At 39.1% G+C, this 19,333-nt stretch overlaps 1 protein-coding gene and 1 long non-coding RNA gene across 5 annotated transcripts; both read left to right on the top strand.

Moving 5' to 3' along the window:
- Nucleotides 1-472: 472 nt before the first annotated feature.
- On the top strand, nucleotides 473-10,843 carry LOC145552914 (uncharacterized). 4 transcript variants are annotated; one of them, XM_081611000.1, is made up of 15 exons: nucleotides 4,091-4,168; nucleotides 4,478-4,548; nucleotides 4,858-4,929; nucleotides 5,240-5,311; nucleotides 5,620-5,691; nucleotides 6,001-6,072; nucleotides 6,382-6,453; nucleotides 6,762-6,833; nucleotides 7,144-7,215; nucleotides 7,526-7,597; nucleotides 7,907-7,978; nucleotides 8,285-8,356; nucleotides 8,801-8,906; nucleotides 9,191-9,261; nucleotides 9,333-10,843. In XM_081611000.1, exons 3-15 carry the CDS (start codon nucleotides 4,897-4,899, stop codon nucleotides 9,861-9,863), a joined length of 1,389 nt encoding a protein of 462 aa, XP_081467126.1. In that variant the 5' UTR covers nucleotides 4,091-4,168; nucleotides 4,478-4,548; nucleotides 4,858-4,896; the 3' UTR covers nucleotides 9,864-10,843. The 4 variants fall into 4 exon arrangements, with proteins under 4 accessions (XP_081467128.1, XP_081467126.1, XP_081467125.1 ...); XM_081610999.1 differs by lacking the exon at nucleotides 4,478-4,548 and having other exon boundaries at nucleotides 4,097-4,168; XM_081611001.1 differs by lacking the exons at nucleotides 4,478-4,548; nucleotides 6,001-6,072 and having other exon boundaries at nucleotides 4,097-4,168.
- Nucleotides 10,844-12,011: 1,168 nt separating this feature from the next.
- Nucleotides 12,012-12,857, top strand: LOC145552922 (uncharacterized). Its single transcript, XR_014089056.1, has 3 exons — nucleotides 12,012-12,043; nucleotides 12,145-12,201; nucleotides 12,797-12,857. It is a non-coding gene; the product is annotated as an uncharacterized LOC145552922 (long non-coding RNA).
- The last annotated feature ends 6,476 nt before the right edge of the window (nucleotides 12,858-19,333 follow it).

Raw genomic sequence — 19,333 nt, 5'->3', positions numbered from 1 at the left:
GGCAGTGATACAACTAGACGGTGTAAACATCTGGAATATCTTCTTAACAGTGTAAGTTACTGCTTGCTGCTCTGACTTAGAAAGAATATATGAACATATTGTGCAGGAGTTCTTAGTTTATATTGCTAAATTAAATCATAATTTAATTAGCAAATGGCCATTGTGGTTGTTTAGCTGCTGTTCTGTTTAAAATTTGATGATGATAATAAACAGATTTTTTCAGTCTATCATTAAAACATGTTACTTTTATCTTCTCTGATCACCATAGACTTTTTTTCACTGGATGTACACAACAATGAGGCCACAGAGATTAAAATAAAACCAAAGGATGAAGCAGCTCATTTGTGAGTCTGAGTCTGGACAAAGATGGTTTTGATGTGCAATACATAAACTCTTGAAGGGTAAGCAGACAAGCCATAATTTTATGATTTGTTACTGTGGGCTGAAAATGACATTTATCTGGTCTAACAGGTCGAGGAGTATTTAGTACATGCCACTTTCAGACAGGAGCCTTCTTGTTGGAATATCGAGGTGATGTCATAAACAGAGAAGAGTATGAGAGACGGGTAAAAATCTATCATGATGCTATGAAGGTCTTCATGTTTGAGTTTCGTCATAATGGAAAAAAGTTGTGGTATGTAATATTTAAAAATGACTAAAAGAAATTATAAAAATTAAGTTTCAATCCTTGAAATATTTAATGCCTTCTATTATTAGTTTGTAAATACTTGTAATCCTCCCAGAATTATATGCACACTGTTTTATATCCTGTCATCCTTGGCCATTTAGATTTTTCTTCTTGTTTCAGTGTTGATGCAGCGAGAGAGGATGGATCTTTGGGAAGACTGGTTAATGACGACCATTTGAGCCCTAACAGCAAAATGAAGACAATAACAGTGAATGGCAAGCCTCATCTCTGTCTCTTTGCAATTAAGGATATAAATCCAGGGGAAGAGATTACCTACAACTATGGAAACGCTGAGTGGCCATGGAGAGTGAAGGTAAATAACTAGAATTTCTGAAAGCCATTTGACAGTCAATAACATTTTACCAAAATACAATTTATTAAGTGTAGACACAATCTACACAGTCTGTTTGCGGTCTACTCCTAAGGTGTCTGCTTGACACAGTCCCAGCAATGGTTATTCCTGACAAGGCACAGGACTAAGATTGTGTATAAATAACCCGATAAGTAATAATGTTTTCTGTCACTATGGCCTTTCTTAAAATACTTTGGCCAGTTGGCTTACCTAGCATTGCCCTAGCTCTGTATACAGTGTTACTCTTTCTTGAAGTTAATATTAAATTAATCTTAATGATTCGTTTGGTGTCTTCTCCACAGGTTTCTGCTCACTGTGACAAAACTGCAGGTGAAGAACCGATGGGATCACTGTCCTCGTCTCTTGAACCACAGGTGAACAGCTATTCCTTCTAGGAAATCTTAAACATTTTCTGACAGTTTATTTTAGTGGACATGGGTTTTTGAGACTGTAGACACAGTCCCAGAAATGCTTGTTCCTGTCGGGGCACAGCATTATGAGGACTGTGTATAGATGACCCAAAAAGTAATATTGGTGGCAATCATTGGGACTTTGTTTTAAATATTATTGCGAAACAACTTGTCTAGCTTTCCATAGCTCTATATACATAGCTCTATATTGGAGTTAATTGGCAATCACTAGGACCTTGCTTAAAATACTATAGCCAAACAACTTTCCTAGCTTACAATAGCTCTTTAGACAGTGTCTCTCTATAGTGTTCTAACGTGAAGTCAATATTAAATTAATCTTAATGACTCGTTTGCTGTCTTCTCCACAGTTTTCTGCCCACCCTGACAGAACTGTAGGTGAAGAACCGATGGGATCACTATCCTCATCTCTTGAACCAAAGGTGAGCAGCCGTCCGACTTGGAAATCTTTGCAATTTGTCTGACAGGTATTTTAGTGGACATGGGTTTTTGAGAGAGTAGACACAGTCCCAGCAATGCTTGTTCCTGTCAGGGGACAGCATTATGAGGACTGTGTATAGATGACCCGAAGAGTAATATTGTTGGCAATCACTAGGACCTTGCTTAAAATACTATTGCCAAACAACTTTCCTAGCTTTACCATAGCTCTTTATACATTGTCTCTCTATAGTGTTCTAACTTGAAGTCAATATTAAAATAATCTTAATGACTCGTTTGCTGTCTTCTCCACAGTTTTCTGCTCATCCTGACAGCACTGTAGGTGAAGAACCGATGGGATCTCTGTCCTCATCTCTAGAACCACAGGTGAACAGCTGTCCGACTTGGAAATATTAGTAATTTGTCTGACAGGTATTTTAGTGGACATGGGTTTTTGAGAGCATAGACACAGTCCCAGCAATGCTTGTTCCTGTCAGGGCACAGCATAATGAGGACTGTGTATAGATGACCCGAAGAGTAATATTGTTGGCAATCATTAGGACCTTGCTTAAAATACTATTGCCAAACAACTTTCCTAGCTTTATCATAGCTCTTTATACATTGTCTCTCTATAGTGTTGTAACTTGAAGTCAATATTAAAATAATCTTAATGACTCATTTTCTGTCTTCTCCACAGGTTTCTGCTCACCCAGACAGAACTGCAGGTGAAGAACCGATGGGATCACTGCCTTCATCTCTTGAACCACAGGTGAACAGCTGTCCGACTTGGAAATCTTTGTAATTTGTCTGACAGGTATTTTAGTGGACATGAGTTTCTGAGAGTGTAGAGACAGTCCCAGCATTGCTTGTTCTTGTCAGGGGACACATTATGAGGACTGTGTATAGATGACCCATAGAGTAATATTGTTGGCAATCACTAGGACCTTGCTTAAAATACTATTGCCAAACAACATTCCTAGCTTTCCATAGCTCTTTAGACAGTGTTACTCTATAGTGTTGTAACTTGAAGTCAATATTAAAATAATCTTAATGACTCATTTTCTGTCTTCTCCACAGGTTTCTGCTCACCCAGACAGAACTGCAGGTGAAGAACCGATGGGATCACTGCCTTCATCTCTTGAACCACAGGTGAACAGCTGACCGACTTGGAAATCTTTGTAATTTGTCTGACAGGTATTTTAGTGGACATGAGTTTCTGAGAGTGTAGAGACAGTCCCAGCATTGCTTGTTCTTGTCAGGGGACACATTATGAGGACTGTGTATAGATGACCCATAGAGTAATATTGTTGGCAATCACTTGGACCTTGCTTAAAATACTATTGCCAAACTTCTCCTCGCTCTATCATACTTCTTTATACAGTGTCTCTCTATAGTGTTGTAACTTCAAGTCAATATTAAAATAATCTTAATGACTCGTTTGCTGTCTTCTCCACAGGTTTCTGCTCACCCTGACAGAACTGCAGGTGAAGAACCGATGGGATCACTGCCTTCATCTCTTGAACCACAGGTGAACAGCTGTCCGACTTGGAAATCTTAGTAATTTGTCTGACAGGTATCTTAGAGGACATGGGTTTTTGAGAGCATAGACACAGTCCAGCAATGCTTGTTCCTGTCAGGGACAGCATTATGAGGACTGTGTATAGATGACCGAGAGTAATATTATTGGCAATGACTAGGACCTTGCTTAAAATACTATGACAAACAACTTATCAAGCTTTGCCATAGCTCTATATACAGTGTTACTCTATATGTTCTGACGTGAAGTCAATATTAAATTAATCTTAATGACTCGTTTGCTGTCTTCTCAACAGGTTTCTGCTCACCCTGACAGAACTGCAGGTGAAGAACCGATGGATCACTGTCCTCATCTCTTGAACCAAAGGTGAACAGCTGTCCGACTTGGAAATCTTTGTAATTTGTCTGACAGGTATTTTAGTGGACATGAGTTTCTGAGAGTGTAGAGACAGTCCCAGCATTGCTTGTTCTTGTCAGGGGACACATTATGAGGACTGTGTATAGATGACCCATAGAGTAATATTGTTGGCAATCACTAGGACCTTGCTTAAAATACTATTGCCAAACAACATTCCTAGCTTTCCATAGCTCTTTAGACAGTGTTACTCTATAGTGTTCTAACTTGAAGTCAATGTTAAAATAATCTTAATGACTCAATTTCTGTCTTTTCCACCGGTTTCTGATCACCCAGACAGAACTGCAGGTGAAGAACCGATGGGATCACTGCCTTCATCTCTTGAACCACAGGTGAACAGCTGACCGACTTGGAAATCTTTGTAATTTGTCTGACAGGTATTTTAGTGGACATGAGTTTCTGAGAGTGTAGAGACAGTCCCAGCATTGCTTGTTCTTGTCAGGGGACACATTATGAGGACTGTGTATAGATGACCCATAGAGTAATATTGTTGGCAATCACTTGGACCTTGCTTAAAATACTATTGCCAAACAACTTTCCTAGCTTTATCATAGCTCTTTATACATTGTCTCTCTATAGTGTTGTAACTTCAAGTCAATATTAAAATAATCTTAATGACTCGTTTGCTGTCTTCTCCACAGGTTTCTGCTCACCCTGACAGAACTGCAGGTGAAGAACCGATGGATCACTGCCTTCATCTCTTGAACCACAGGTGAACAGCTGTCCGACTTGGAAATCTTAGTAATTTGTCTGACAGGTATTTTAGTGGACATGGGTTTTGAGAGCATAGACACAGTCCCAGCAATGCTTGTTCCTGTCAGGGGACAGCATTATAAGGACTGTGTATAGATGACCCGAAGAGTAATATTATTGGCAATGACTAGGTCCTTGCTTAAAATACTATTGACAAACAACTTATCAAGCTTTGCCATAGCTCTATATACAGTGTTACTCTATAGTGTTCTGACGTGAAGTCAATATTAAATTAATCTTAATGACTCGTTTGCTGTCTTCTCCACAGGTTTCTGCTCACCCTGACAGAACTGCAGGTGAAGAACCGATGGGATCACTGTCCTCATCTCTTGAACCAAAGGTGAACAGCTGTCCGACTTGGAAATCTTAGTAATTTGTCTGACAGGTATTTTAGTGGACATGGGTTTTTGAGAGCATAGACACAGTCCCAGCAATGCTTGTTCCTGTCAGGGGACAGCATTATGAGGACTGTGTATAGATGACCCGAAGAGTAATATTATTGGCAATGACTAGGACCTTGCTTAAAATACTATTGACAAACAACTTATCAAGCTTTGCCATAGCTCTATATACAGTGTTACTCTATAGTGTTCTGACGTGAAGTCAATATTAAATTAATCTTAATGACTCGTTTCCTTTCTTCTCCACAGGTTTCTGCTCACCCTGATAGAACTGCAGGTGAAGAACTAATGGGATCACTGCCTTCATCTCTTGAACCACAGGTGAACAGCTGTCCGACTTGGAAATCTTAGTAATTTGTCTGACAGGTATTTTAGTGGACATGGGTTTTTGAGAGCATAGACACAGTCCCAGCAATGCTTGTTCCTGTCAGGGGACAAATTATGAGGACTGTGTATAGATGACCCGAAGAGTAATATTGTTGGCAATCACTAGGACCTTGCTTAAAATACTATTGCCAAACAACATTCCTAGCTTTCCATAGCTCTTTAGACAGTGTTACTCTATAGTGTTGTAACTTGAAGTCAATATTAAAATAATCTTAATGACTCGTTTGCTGTCTTCTCCACAGGTTTCTGCTCACCCTGACAGAACTGCAGGTGAAGAACCGATGGGATCACTGCCTTCATCTCTTGAACCACAGGTGAACAGCTGTCCGACTTGGAAATCTTTGTAATTTGTCTGACAGGTATTTTAGTGGACATGAGTTTCTGAGAGTGTAGAGACAGTCCCAGCATTGCTTGTTCTTGTCAGGGGACACATTATGAGGACTGTGTATAGATGACCCATAGAGTAATATTGTTGGCAATCACTAGGACCTTGCTTAAAATACTATTGCCAAACAACTTTCCTAGCTTTATCATAGCTCTTTATACATTGTCTCTCTATAGTGTTGTAACTTCAAGTCAATATTAAAATAATCTTAATGACTCGTTTGCTGTCTTCTCAACAGTTTTCTGCTCACCCTGACAGAACTGCAGGTGAAGAACCGATGGGATCACTGTCCTCATCTCTTGAACCAAAGGTGAACAGCTGTCCGACTTGGAAATCTTTGTAATTTTTCTGACAGGTATTTTAGTGGACATGGGTTTTGAGAGCATAGACACAGTCCCAGCAATGCTTGTTCCTGTCAGGGGACAGCATTATGAGGACTGTGTATAGATGACCCGAAGAGTAATATTATTGGCAATGACTAGGACCTTGCTTAAAATACTATTGACAAACAACTTATCAAGCTTTGCCATAGCTCTATATACAGTGTTACTCTATAGTGTTCTGACGTGAAGTCAATATTAAATTAATCTTAATGACTCGTTTCCTTTCTTCTCCACAGGTTTCTGCTCACCCTGATAGAACTGCAGGTGAAGAACTAATGGGATCACTGCCTTCATCTCTTGAACCACAGGTGAACAGCTGTCCGACTTGGAAATCTTAGTAATTTGTCTGACAGGTATTTTAGTGGACATGGGTTTTTGAGAGCATAGACACAGTCCCAGCAATGCTTGTTCCTGTCAGGGGACACATTATGAGGACTGTGTATAGATGACCCGAAGAGTAATATTGTTGGCAATCACTAGGACCTTGCTTAAAATACTATTGCCAAACAACATTCCTAGCTTTCCATAGCTCTTTAGACAGTGTTACTCTATAGTGTTGTAACTTGAAGTCAATATTAAAATAATCTTAATGACTCGTTTGCTGTCTTCTCCACAGGTTTCTGCTCACCCTGACAAAACTGTAGGTGAAGAACTGATGGGATTACTGTCCTCATCTCTTGAACCACAGGTGAACAGCTGTCCGACTTGGAAATCTTTGAAATTTGTCTGACAGGTATGTTAGTGGACATGTGTTTTTGAGAGAGTAGATGCAGTCCCAGCAATGCTTGTTCCTGTCAGGGCAAAGCATTATGAGGACTATGTATAAATGACCCGAAGAGTAATATTGTTGGCAATCACTAGGACCTTGCTTAAAATACTATTGCCAAACAACTTATTTAGCTTTGCCATAGCTATATATACAGTGTTACTCAAAAGTGTTCTACCTTGGTGTGAGTTTTAAATTAATCTTAATGACTCGTTTGCTGTCTCCTCCACAGGTTTCTGCTCACTCTGACAGAACTGTAGGTGAAGAACCGATGGGAACACTGTCCTCATCTCTTGAACCACAGGTGAACAGCTGTCCGACTTGGAAATCTTTGTAATTTGTCTGACAGGTATTTTAGTGGACATGGGTTTTTGAGAGAGTAGACACAGTCCCAGCAATGCTTCTTCCTGTCAGGGGACAGCATTATGAGGACTGTGTATAAATGACCCGAAGAGTAATATTGTTGGCAATCACTAGGACCTTGCTTAAAATACTATTGCCAAACAACTTATCTAGCTTTGCCATAGCTCTATATACACTGTCTCTCTATAGTGTTCTAACTTGAAGTCAATAATAAAATAATCTTAATGACTTGTTTGCTGTCTTCCTCACAGGTTTCTGCTCAATGTGACAAAACTGTAGGTGAAGAAGCAATGGGATCACTGTCCTCATCTCTTGAACCACAGGTGAACAGCCCTCTGACTTGGAAATCTTTGAAATTTGTCTGACAGGTATTTTAGTGGACATTGGTTTTTGAGAGCGTAGACACAGTCCCAGGAATGCTTGTTCCTATGAGGGCACAGCATTATGTGGACTGTGTATAGATGACCCAAAGAGTAATATTGTTGGCAATCATTGGGACTTTGTTTTAAATATTATTGCCAAACAACTTGTCTAGCTTTCCATAGCTCTTTATACAGTGTTACTCTATAGTGTTCTAACGTGAAGTCAATATTAAATTAATCTTAATGACTCTTTTGCTGTCTTCTCCACAGGTTTCTGCTCACCCTGACAGAACTGTAGGTGAAGAACTGATGGGATCACTATCCCCGCCTCTTGAACCACAGGTGAGCAGCCGTCCAACTTGGAAATCTTTGTAATTTGTCTAACAGGTATTTTAGTGGACATGTGTTTTCTAGAGAGTAGACGCAGTCCCAGCAATGCTTGTTCCTCTCAGGGCACAGCATTATGAGGACTGTGTATAAATGACCCGAAGAGTAATATTGGCAATCACTAGGACCTTGCTTAAAATACTATTGCCAAACAACTTATCTAGCTTTGCCATAGCTCTATAGGTAGAACACTCTATAGTGTTCTACCTTGGTGTGAGTTTTAAATTAATCTTAATGACTCGTTTGCTGTCTTATCCACAGGTTTCTGCTGACTCTGACAGAACTGTAGGTGAAGAACCGATGGCATCACTATCCTCACCTGTCGATCCACAGGTGAACAGCTGTCCGACTTGGATATATTTGTAATTTGTCTGACAGGCATTTTAGTGGATATTTGCTTTTGAGAGCGTAGACACAGTCCCAGCAATTCTTGTTTTTGTTAGGGGACAGTATTTTGAGGACTGTGTGTCGATAACCCGTAGTGTAATTTTTTGGAGCCTTCATTAAATTGTTTCTTCATCTTTTCTTGGCAGTTTGTCTAGCTTAACCGTAGCTTTTTACACAAGGTTACCAAAGCCAGGGAACAAGACTCCCATAATTGCATAGTTTGTGTTTTTTCACATTCCTGGAAGCTGCCTACAAAATTATCACTGAACGCTTTCAGTGATTTCTTTTACAAATGAAAGGCATCCCTTAACATTCATTTTCTGAAATTAAAACCTTTTTACATCAGAATTGTGCTCTTACTTTTATAATGATGCAATGTTTTTTCTACAGAAATGCAACCATGTTTTACTGCACTCCTCATTTTCAAGCATTGAAAAATGCACACATTGCTTGGGACCTTTTGTAGCCCTCAAGTGGAATGGTCTGAAATGTAAAGGTGAGTTTACCTTGTGTGGTTATTACTCCTTTAGTATATCCAAAGTGGATTAGGATTGGATTTCTAAATGACTCTTAAAGTTTAACATGTATAGATCTTGTTATTCAGATGTAATGGATGATCAAAAATGTAATGTTTGTGATTAGTTTTACCTATTGGAATGATAGATGTTATCTCTACTACTTGTGAAAATATTTAAATTATGACTGCTTTTATACAAGGAACTTTCTGTTTAATAAATATGACCATAAAAACCTTAACTTTACTCACACCCTCTTTTTTAGACTGTTCTTCAATATGGCACAACATCTGCTATGAAAAGATCCAGAGGACTGATTTTTCACCATCTTCATGGGTAAATGTCTTTAGTTCTCTTTTTGGTACTTTTTAAAAGAGCAATACTTAAACAATATCTTTCTTGTTAAGGTTTCGGACAAATCATCTTCAGCTGATGATGTTTCAGACAAAGAATACATACCTGACTCTGCCAGTTACTCAGATAGTTCCGTGGAACTCTCAATAGATGATTCAAATTATTTCAAAAAGACTATTCTTGATCCTTGTTTCATTGCACCTTTGCCAGACTGTCAAAAGAGTGATGGTGCAGAGAATGACTTGGCTGAAGGTCTTATTTCTGAAAGTGCAGACAGTGCCAAAAAGGTTGTTCAGAAACAGATGAAAAGGTCTTCTGAAAATAAAAAACCTCTTGACGTTCAAACTGAAGGAAGATCTGTGGAGCCACTCCCCAGATCTGAAGCTGTTGAAAGCATCCAGTCTACAAGTATATCATCATCAAGAGATACAAAAAACTACTGCTTTATTTGTGGCAAGCCCCAGTCTAAGATTGCTCGACACTTAAAAGTCCATGAGAAGACGAATGCTGAAGTCGCTCAAGCTTTGGCACAACCAAAAAGCCTCAAAACTGCGGAAAAAAATACTTGGACAGTTGCGAAATAAGGGGAACTCTACTCACAATAAAGAGGTTTACAAAAGTGGCAGTGGACTGCTAAAAATTAAACGTAAACCCAAGCTGAAGTATAACATAAACCAGTATGTTCACTGCATGTTTTGCCAGGGATTGTACCTTCGGAATCACCTTTGGCGGCATGCTAGTAAATGTACATCCAAACCAAGAACAACTGATGAGACAGGACCAAAAAGGGTTTTGAGCTTGGCCTCAATGGTGGATTCTGGACTATGTCAGCAAATATCCCAAGGTGTTTTTAAGCTCCTAACAGTGATGAAAGATGATGAAGTTTCTGCTGCAGTGCGAAGTGACTTTTACATTCTACAGCTTGCACAATCATTTTTCAATAAACATGGTCAAGATCCCTCCAAGCATGAATATATTCGACAAAAGATTCGTGAAGTTGGAAGGCTTCTGCTAATCCTGCGGAATGAGTTTTCTATATACAACATTGAAGATGCTGTCAGGCCCTCAAACTTCCATGTACTTGTTCAAGCAGTCAAGAGAGTTTCTGGCTTTGATGAAGATAGTCATTCATATAAAACTCCTAGCCTTGCTCTGAAATTAGGACACTCGTTGCACAAGATCAGTGACCTTATATGCTGCACAGCTTTAGTATCAGGGAATGATGAGCTTAAAAAGTCATGTCAGGCTTTCAAAACACTTTATTTATCAAAGTGGTCAGAACTTGTCTCCCACACAGCTTTAACAACCTTGAGTGATAAGCGCTTTAACAAGCCTTCCACGCTTCCTTTCACTGAGGATGTTCAGCGTCTTCACCAGCATTTGGAAAAGGTTGCAAATTTAGCATCTGAGACTTTGAAAAGTGATCCGTCACCACAAGCCTATAGGGAACTGTGCAGAACTACATTGGCTAAAATCATTTTGTTCAACCGAAGACGAGGTGGAGAGGTTTCTAAAATGCAGCTGTCTGCCTTTCTAGAGAGGGACACCACTCCCTTGCATAAAGATGTTGGCAGTTGGTCTTACAGAGTTTGAACGACAACTTTGTGCCCATTTCAGCAGGGTTGAAATAAGGGGAAAAAGGGACGAAAAGTTGCTGTGCTTTTATCACCAGACATGGTTGAAGCCATCAGCCAGCTCATTAGCAGAAGAAGGGAGTGTGGAGGCCAGACAAAAACACCTTTCTTTTTGCTAGACCCAACTGTCCTACCCCTTACAGAGGACAAGACTGTCTTAGGGTTTATGCAAATGACAGTGGTGCCCAAAACCCTGAACTTTTAAGATCAACACAACTTCGCAAGCATGTTGCAACATTGTCCAAGTGTTAAACCTAAGAAATCACGAACTGGACCAAGTTGCAGACTTTCTGGGACATGATATAGTGTTCATAGAGAGTATTACAGGCTACCAGAGGCTACGACTCAATGGCAAAAATTTCTAATTGCTTCTGGCAATGGAAAGAGGGACCTTGGCAAATGTGCAAGGCAAAACGCTGGATGAGATTGAAATTGAAGGTACTTTTCAAATTCTATGTTCTTGTTGGATTAGCGTTTTTATTGTTACTGAACTGGTTTTAATTTTTCTTTTTTAGATGAGTTGGAACTGACTGACGCTGAAAGTGGACAAAGTGAAGTTGATTGTGACCAATCCGCACTTGTAAATGATACACAATGCTCTACAATCAAGAATCTAATGAATCTTCTGGTGGTATGAATATCAATTGTCATGCCTGATGTAATATTACATGTTTTTAAAATTAGACATTCAGGTGTGTTCTGTTTACTTACCCAGTTACAGATGGTTTAGGAGAAGAGACATCACAAGGTACCTTGTTTAATTTAAATTTTGATTACTCATTGCTACAGATTTTGCCATTCTTCAGGTTTTTCTTTACCCTCCTTGACAACATTGTTGAAGTGTTTATTCTATATTCTAGGGAGAACATCCTCTATGCATCTGCTGAGAAGCCTTCGGAAAAAGTAGAAGTATGACTGCCTTAACAATCGTCCCCCCACCTCCCAGTTAATAATTTAGTTTCAATAACTTAACATAGTAATCATTGCACAATATAATAATGTTCTTAATTTTGGCTAAAGGTTAGGTTTCTGTGCAGTTAAGACTAATTAGCAGACAACTTGTTTTGCATCTCTAATTTGACAGGTGCAGAAAACCTCATCTCCTGTTGAATTACCTGGGACCTCTTCTGGTATGACTTATTTCAATTAACTTTCATTGGACATTTTGTAACTGATTTGAAATTTTGTATCTATTATTTTGTTGGCCTGAAGTATTACTAATGTATTGTAGGAAAGGGAAAGGAGATTATTGCACCACCAACTGAAAAACCCTCAGAACCCCAAGATGGTATGACTGTCTTCCTATCCATGATGGCTCTTTACTTAGTGGTATGGTTTAGAGATACTGACTTAGGGCTCATCATAACATATTACAAGAATTGAGTATTATCCTGAGCTTTAAAAAGCCCAGTAAGAAACATGCAAAGAAGGGGTTGGGTCTGTGCAATTTTAACAATAAGGTTGAAACAATCTTACAAGTTAGTTGCTGATTATGATCAAGTAATAAACTTCTTAAACACAGAATGGACAGGACAGAATATGAATCATGACAAGCATGTCCTGTTCTATAACAGGTCATAAAGCTTGCAGTGTATATAAAAGTTTATATTGACATGCCAGGTTGTAGATTCATATTTCTAAGTGTAAAAATGCAGTGTATCACAACTTGGTAATCAATTTAATAATAAAATATGGGAGAAAAATTGTAGGTGGATACATACAGTATTGATTCATGTCATGATAAATGCACGTTGAGAATCCAATTGTCAAAGGGTAACGAACACAAACTGGAACTGGAATGTAAAACTTTGTCACAAGCATACTTTATAGCAGACTCCTACATAGATTATATTTAAAAAGTAAATTGTCTCTCTTGTTTGTAGATTATCCTGAAAAGCACCATCCTCAGAGACATCAAAAACGGCCCTGGTCTCCTAAAGAATTGCAGCTGTGTTGAAACATTTCAGAAACACTTGACAGTGGGAAGCTGGCAAGTTTTGTTGAAATTCAACAGTGTCAACAGCAGAACATCCTGCTTTAATAAACCGCTCAATTCAAAACATAAGAGACTTTGTTAGAAATCGTGGTGTGTCCAAAAAAAGAGAAAAGGAAAAGCTAAAAATGTCAGATAAATCTTGAGCCAAGATGCTCTAAACAAAACCTTAAGAACTTTCAAGCATTCTTTTGTTTTAAAAGTAAAAACCCAGAAGTTCAACTCTTAAGTGAGTATAAACGCTCATTGTATTAGAGAGTATGTACTGCTAAAAGTAACATTTAATGGAAAAGGTGTTTGTTTTTAACCTTCACCTTTTTGGTTTGTTTGCTTGTTTGTTTTGGAGTAGTTTCTATAATGTGCTCTGATTCTAAGTTGGTCAAGATTGATGTGTGAAGAGACTCAACTAAACTTGAACTCTTAATCATTGTCAAAGTAATTCAGAAGATTGATTTTCAGGTTGTGAAAAGGCAAATATTGTTCTAGTAATGTTTTCTTAAAGGTATCACAATTAGTTTTTTTCTTTTAAGTTGAGCTTCACCTTTAGTTGAAATGAGGCACAATGCTTTGTAGAGATTGTACCTAATTGAAAGGGCTTCAGGATTAATATTTGAATAGAATATGTTCTTAAAACCTGCTTCAAAGAAGATTTGTTTGCTTCTGAATAAGATTTTTTGTTTGAAGTAAGATTTTTTGTTTGTTTGAGTCATGTGTATTGTGTGGTATCTAGAAGACTGGGTTAAGTTCATTATTGACTAAAGTCAAACGTTTGAAAACTAAGCTTGATAAGGATCCTGTGTTTTGGTTGCTCCAAAAAATAAAATGCAAAAGACAATGTCATTTGTTTATTCCATAATATGTTTAATTTGTATAGATCTAAACATTACCCATTGGTAGTGAACAGCACTATATGCTGACCATATTTCTAATTGGTTATTATTTTTTTCATATTTGGACTGAGATTTTTGTAGTCCGTGCCTGTGTTCATGACAAATGAACATAACATTATTGCAGGGTGCGAATTAATCCATTTGAGCTCATTTGGGTACTTTAGTATATTTTAGGGACATTCTTTGAAGACTTATTTAAATGTCCTTGCAATTCTCATTGGTACTTATAATGTATTGTTATGCAGGGGTGTGGCTTATCTATCTAATTACCGATGTCCTGTTAATGTTGCATAAAGTCAGTCATTATATTTAGAGTTGTGTAGTGTGTAAACACAATTTTAACTGAGATCTTGTTGAGTGGCTCATTAAAGATTTTTGACACATTCAGCCGGTCTGTAGAGCAAGTGGAAAGGGTGCTCCCATAATTCACCACTGTGTCTGGTTTGGAAAATTGTCCTTACAATTCACCGGGACCTGTATAGGTGTGTGTGTGTGTGTGTGTGTGTGTGTGTGTGTGTGTGTGTGTGTGTGTTTTATTCCCTCCACTTTATCTGTTGGTGTTCATGTTCGTCTCCTCTTTTCCTTTATTTACTCCCCTCTGTTTGTTCGTCCCTCCTCTCCGCCTCCATGTTGAGCTCAGATCCTTCCTGTTACTCTGAAATGAAAGTCTTGGTTTTCTCCTTTTTCTAACCTTGTTTTTTTCTTTTATACTTTGTTTTACTCGGTTTTGAGATGAACTGAATGTTTCTCTTTCAGTTCAACCATGAAAAGGTTTTGATTACGTTTCAAAAATGTTATAGTAGAGAGAAATATAGTCATGGCAATAAACAAGTTTATATGGAGAGAAAAAATAAAATTAACTCAACATGTAATAAAAATGGAGAATAGAAGAGATGTAAATAAAGAACATAAGTAAAAAAAGAAGCTTTTTACTTTGGATGAACTAAATAACTAAAAGGGATAAAGAAGAAAAGCAGCCAATAAAGTTCCTCTAATCACTGAGGAGGAAAAACTGAAATGCAAAGGAAACGTGTGTATTGTGTTTATATTCACACTTAAACTCTATTGTTATAAAATGTTAAATCAAACATGACTTAAAAGAAATATCACTTCCTAATTTAACACCTTGAAATTGGGCCCCTGTCTCTTTAAGAAACTCCTGCTCTTTCTGAGGCTCCGCCTTCAGGAAGTCATCTCAACATGGCTCCTCTATTAACCCTTTAACAGCGTTGCTCTGAGCAGCAGATCCACCAGCTGTTTGCTAACGGCTGCTGGCTAGTCTGAAGGAGCTGAGTGGGGAGCTGCTCTGTGAGGCAGGAGCCTGGAAACTGCAGCTCTGAGGAGGAGCTGCGCCTCGAAGGCGGGGCTAGGGCCACCCGGGCGTTTGGCAGCTGAATGGTTGCCATGGCGATTAAAGGATTTCTGCATGAAAGAATCAACATTCCAGGAAAAAAACCTTATAACTTGACGGAAAGTTTTAAAAAGTTGCTTTTACATGATACCGCCTCTTAAGGATTCCTCAAGTAGTTGGATGTTTATATTCATGCTCTTATTTTGAAGGGGGTGAAAGCTATTTACTCTTTTTTCCCTGATAATTTTATGTCAAACAAAAACCAAACAGTAATAAAATAAAACAGACACTAGATGAGAAGATACAGAAAATATGAACTAAATTATCAAAAATAAATTGGTGCTTGAGGGATTCAGTCCTTCAAGAGCAGAAATATGTTGAATTGGTTTGTTCTTTATTATCGGCATTTGCTTCCATTTGACTAAAGGGAAAAAGGAGATAAAGAAGTTAATAATAAAATATTTTTTTTTTATTTTGGATCAACATCTTGATCCAAAATATTAGCAAGAGAGTTTCACTAACACCAAACCAGCATGTTTACAGTGTGTGTGTGTGTGTGTGTGTGTGTGTGTGTGTGTGTGTGTGTGTGTGTGTGTGTGTGTGTGTGTGTGTGTGTGTGTGTGTGTGTGTGTGTGTGTGTGTGTGTGTGTGTGTGTGTGTATGGGGGGTTGTGGAGAGACGAATTATTTTTCTTTATTAAGTGAGCTGCTTTCCTCCGGGACGGCAAACACAACACACATTAATCTAACCTGCTACTGCTGCGTCTCTCTCTGAGTGTGTGTGTGTGTGTTGGTGTGTGTGTTGGTGTGTGTGAGAGTCTCAAGAGTGTCGGCTGGTGTAGAAACTGTGAATTGGCTCTCTGCTAAGCTCAAAGACTAATTACTCAGACTGACCTGGTGGCTGCACTAACACACACACACACACACACACACACACACACACACACACACACACACACACACACAGCCGTCGGTTGGTCAACAGGTGAGTCGGGGTTGGAAACATTGCTAAACTCTGAGGTTTAAAAGTGTTAGATAAGAGATGTTGTTTTATTTGACTGTTTTTGGAAAGTCAAACACCTGATAAAAGTAGTTTAAATAAAGACCAGCAGAGGGCGCTACAAGGTGATTGAATTATTATTCATTAGTTACTAAAACATGTTGGTGTTGGTGGCTGGTGCCATCAGGCTCCTGACATTAGAATAAATTCAGCCTTTATGAATGGATGGATGTTCAGTTGGATGTTCAGTTGGATGTTCAGTTGGATGTTCAGTTGGATGGATTAATGTTGGATTTTTGTACCTTCCTCCTTCCTTGTCTCTACTATCCTCCCTCTTGCTCCTCAGAGTGTTTTTCCTTCCGGCAGCCATCTTGTTTTTCGGCTGCTGCTCGGTGTTTCAGCTCGTTTTGTTCCTGGTCATTGGTCTTCATTTGGACCAACACTCAGCTTAATGGACCTGCGTTCGCTCGCTGCACACCGCCGTGCAACACCACCTGGCTCAACGTGTGTGTGTGTGTGTGTGTGTGTGTGTGTGTGTGTGTGTGTGTGTGTGTGTGTGTGTGTGTGTGTGTGTGTGTGTGTGTGTGTGTGTGTGTGTGTGTGCCAGGTCAGGCCAATTGACCTGGTGTTGTGAGCGTGTTAGCCTCAGATTGCTAGCGTTAGCCGTGATGTGAGCCGGGAGGTGATGGATGTGTTTGAACGCTCGTTACACAAACCAGCAGGAAACCCTGTGACCCACAGCGACCCGACTCGGCTTTACTGGGTTTAGTTACAAGCATCAGACCAGGAAAAAGCAGCCAAACTGGAAACCAGTCGGTCAGTCCAGGCTGAGAGTCTTACGCTGTTTTTCAGATTTAAATCTGAAACCAAATATGAGCATGAAAATCCAAAAATATAAAGGTGGGAGCACAATGCACAGCTTTTTACCTTATTTATTCATTTTTCTCCAGTTAAGGAGAGTCTGAATTCAAGGATGTCCTTTAATCAGTAAATGGCATCAAGTGATGAAAGACATTCGCCGCCATCTTCCTCCTACCACTTCCTGTCCTCTTCCTCTTTTCCACCACTCACATCTGGTTGTTGATCATTTGACTCAATCTATTGGAGTATTACGAAATCATTTTGATTCAGGATTTTCTTCTCCAAAGGTGTCGAAACAGTAGAGAAACGATGAAATATCAATAATCTGGGATAACAGGGATATTAGTAACTGATCGTTTTCATATCGGTGAATCCCAACCTAAGATAATTTAATTCAACTTTAATTGAACTTTTCACTATTAGGAGTAAATATTGGGTTTCCCGCAGCAGCTTCCCGTTTCCTAAAAGTTTCGGTTCTCTGCTTTCTTTCCAAACTGACTGAGGAAACATGGAGGAGGAGGAGAAACTTTCACAGCAGCTTGTTTAGAAGAAGATCGATGGAGATGCGGCGCCATCCCGGCTCTGATCGTCTCCTTTAGTCCGTCAGAGTGAAGCTGTAGCTCCGCCGCAGCGTTTCAATGCCACCCGACACACATTCAGATTTATAAACGGGACCTGGAGCGTCCGTGTGGGACGGGAGCAGCATCAGTTTCCTCCAGCTAACAAGCAGGATGGATTTGTTCCCGGATCCGGTCCTGACCTGCGATCGGCCTCCTGCGCTCTGAAGCGTATCGACGCGGCGTGAGGCGGAAAACATCCGGCCTGCTAAATGATGAAGCTATGAAAACAGGAAGTCATCTTTCCTCACAAAGCTCTTCCTTTTTTTTGAAAAATTAAGGTGGAAAGCAGGAGACGGATGAGGCTTTAACGTGACGGCGGAGGTCTATGACTGCTATTGAGCGGAGCGCGTCCTTAACAAATGTCCCCATCAGCCGCGGCGGCTGCAGTGAAGCTCGATCAGCCGCCGCTGCTCCTCTGCACAAGATGGATGTGAGCTTGTGTGGCCTATGACAGAGTAATGTGTCCTGGCATGCTAGTTGGGTTTATTAGCAGAAACTAGTTATTTCTGGGCCCCCTGTGAGCGCCGCTGTGTGTGTTTCAGCCGTGATAGATGCTCCTTTCTGCAGCTCCTGTTGATTTCATCCATTTGTCAAGCGGCTGCAGAAAGGGTTAATCAGCTCTCCCTCTCTTTACTCTCTTTCTATTTTTCAGCTTTCAGCCTCCTTCCCTCCGTCTCCTCCGCCTTTCATCCTCCTCTCCGTTCCCACACTCGGACATCATGTCAGTCTTTCTGCTTCCTGCTCGGTTGACCTTTTAATGAAAGTTAAATCCACAGTTTGCTTTTTCTGTGCACAATATTCTCACCTCTGTTTGGTTGATTATGATCAAAACCTGCAGGAAAAGTCAAATATTGTCTGATTGTGGGAATTTTCCAAAAAGAGGATTTAAATTAATACATTTCTTTAAGATAAATTCAAAAAATGTTTTTAAGGGAAACATTGAAACAGTTTTATCACTTTAATTTAGTGTTTATATGATTTATTTTGTGAAATATTAGCATCCAGGTTGAGATCAATTAAAAGTAGGTAAAGTGGATTTTATTTATCAACTTTTATAGATAAAAATAAGACAGATTTATACTTTATCGACTAAAATGGGGGAAATAAATCAAATATTTGCAAAGATGTAAAGAAATCTACATGTTTAAGCTGCTTTTTAAAACAACTATAACTTATAAGTAACTTAATATTTTATTGCATAAATTTACTATGCAATAAAAAATGAAAAGAACTGATAGCTGAAGTTGTTCTGTTTAATTCCAACAAATTATTTATTATTTAGAAAGTTTAGCATATAAAATAAGAAACTAACTTTTCTCTGATTTCTCCTAAGTTTTTTCTTTCAAATTTAAATCTTAAGTTTTATCATTATTTTGAATAAATCTATTAAACATCGTTCAAGCTGAAGAAATTAATCTTCAGAGTTAAACTTGCAGCTTTAGAGAGACGAGAAAAAAAGACGTTAACATGTTAAGTGACAAATCAAGTGGATAAAAGCAGCGATGAAGAGGAGGGAGCGAAAAACCACAGAAGAAGAGAAGAGAAACAAACAGTGGAGATGAGGAGTAATGGAGCGAAGCCGGAAGACAGAAACACACTCGTCCCTCTGCCATCCATCCATCTCAGCCGGTGGAAATAAGGGCCTCCTCGCTGTCAGCTTGTTATTTTTCATCCCTCCATCCCTCCATCCCCCTCCGCCTCGCTCC

The sequence above is a fragment of the Poecilia reticulata genome, chromosome 9 (assembly GCF_904066995.2).
Source record: "Poecilia reticulata chromosome 9, P_reticulata-male-v2, whole genome shotgun sequence".
NCBI classification, from domain to species: Eukaryota; Metazoa; Chordata; class Actinopteri; order Cyprinodontiformes; family Poeciliidae; genus Poecilia; species Poecilia reticulata.
This window is presented reverse-complemented; position numbering and strand designations above follow the sequence as displayed.

Bases quoted from the DNA above. Each gene is read 5' to 3' on its own strand.
- LOC145552914 (XM_081610999.1), top strand. From the start codon at position 4,136: ATGGGATCACTGCCTTCATCTCTTGAACCACAG. The intron at 5,312-5,619 runs GTGAACAGCTGT...TCTTCTCCACAG, and splicing joins CTTCATCTCTTGAACCACAG to GTTTCTGCTCACCCTGACAG. The intron at 8,907-9,190 runs GTGAGTTTACCT...CCTCTTTTTTAG, and splicing joins GAATGGTCTGAAATGTAAAG to ACTGTTCTTCAATATGGCAC.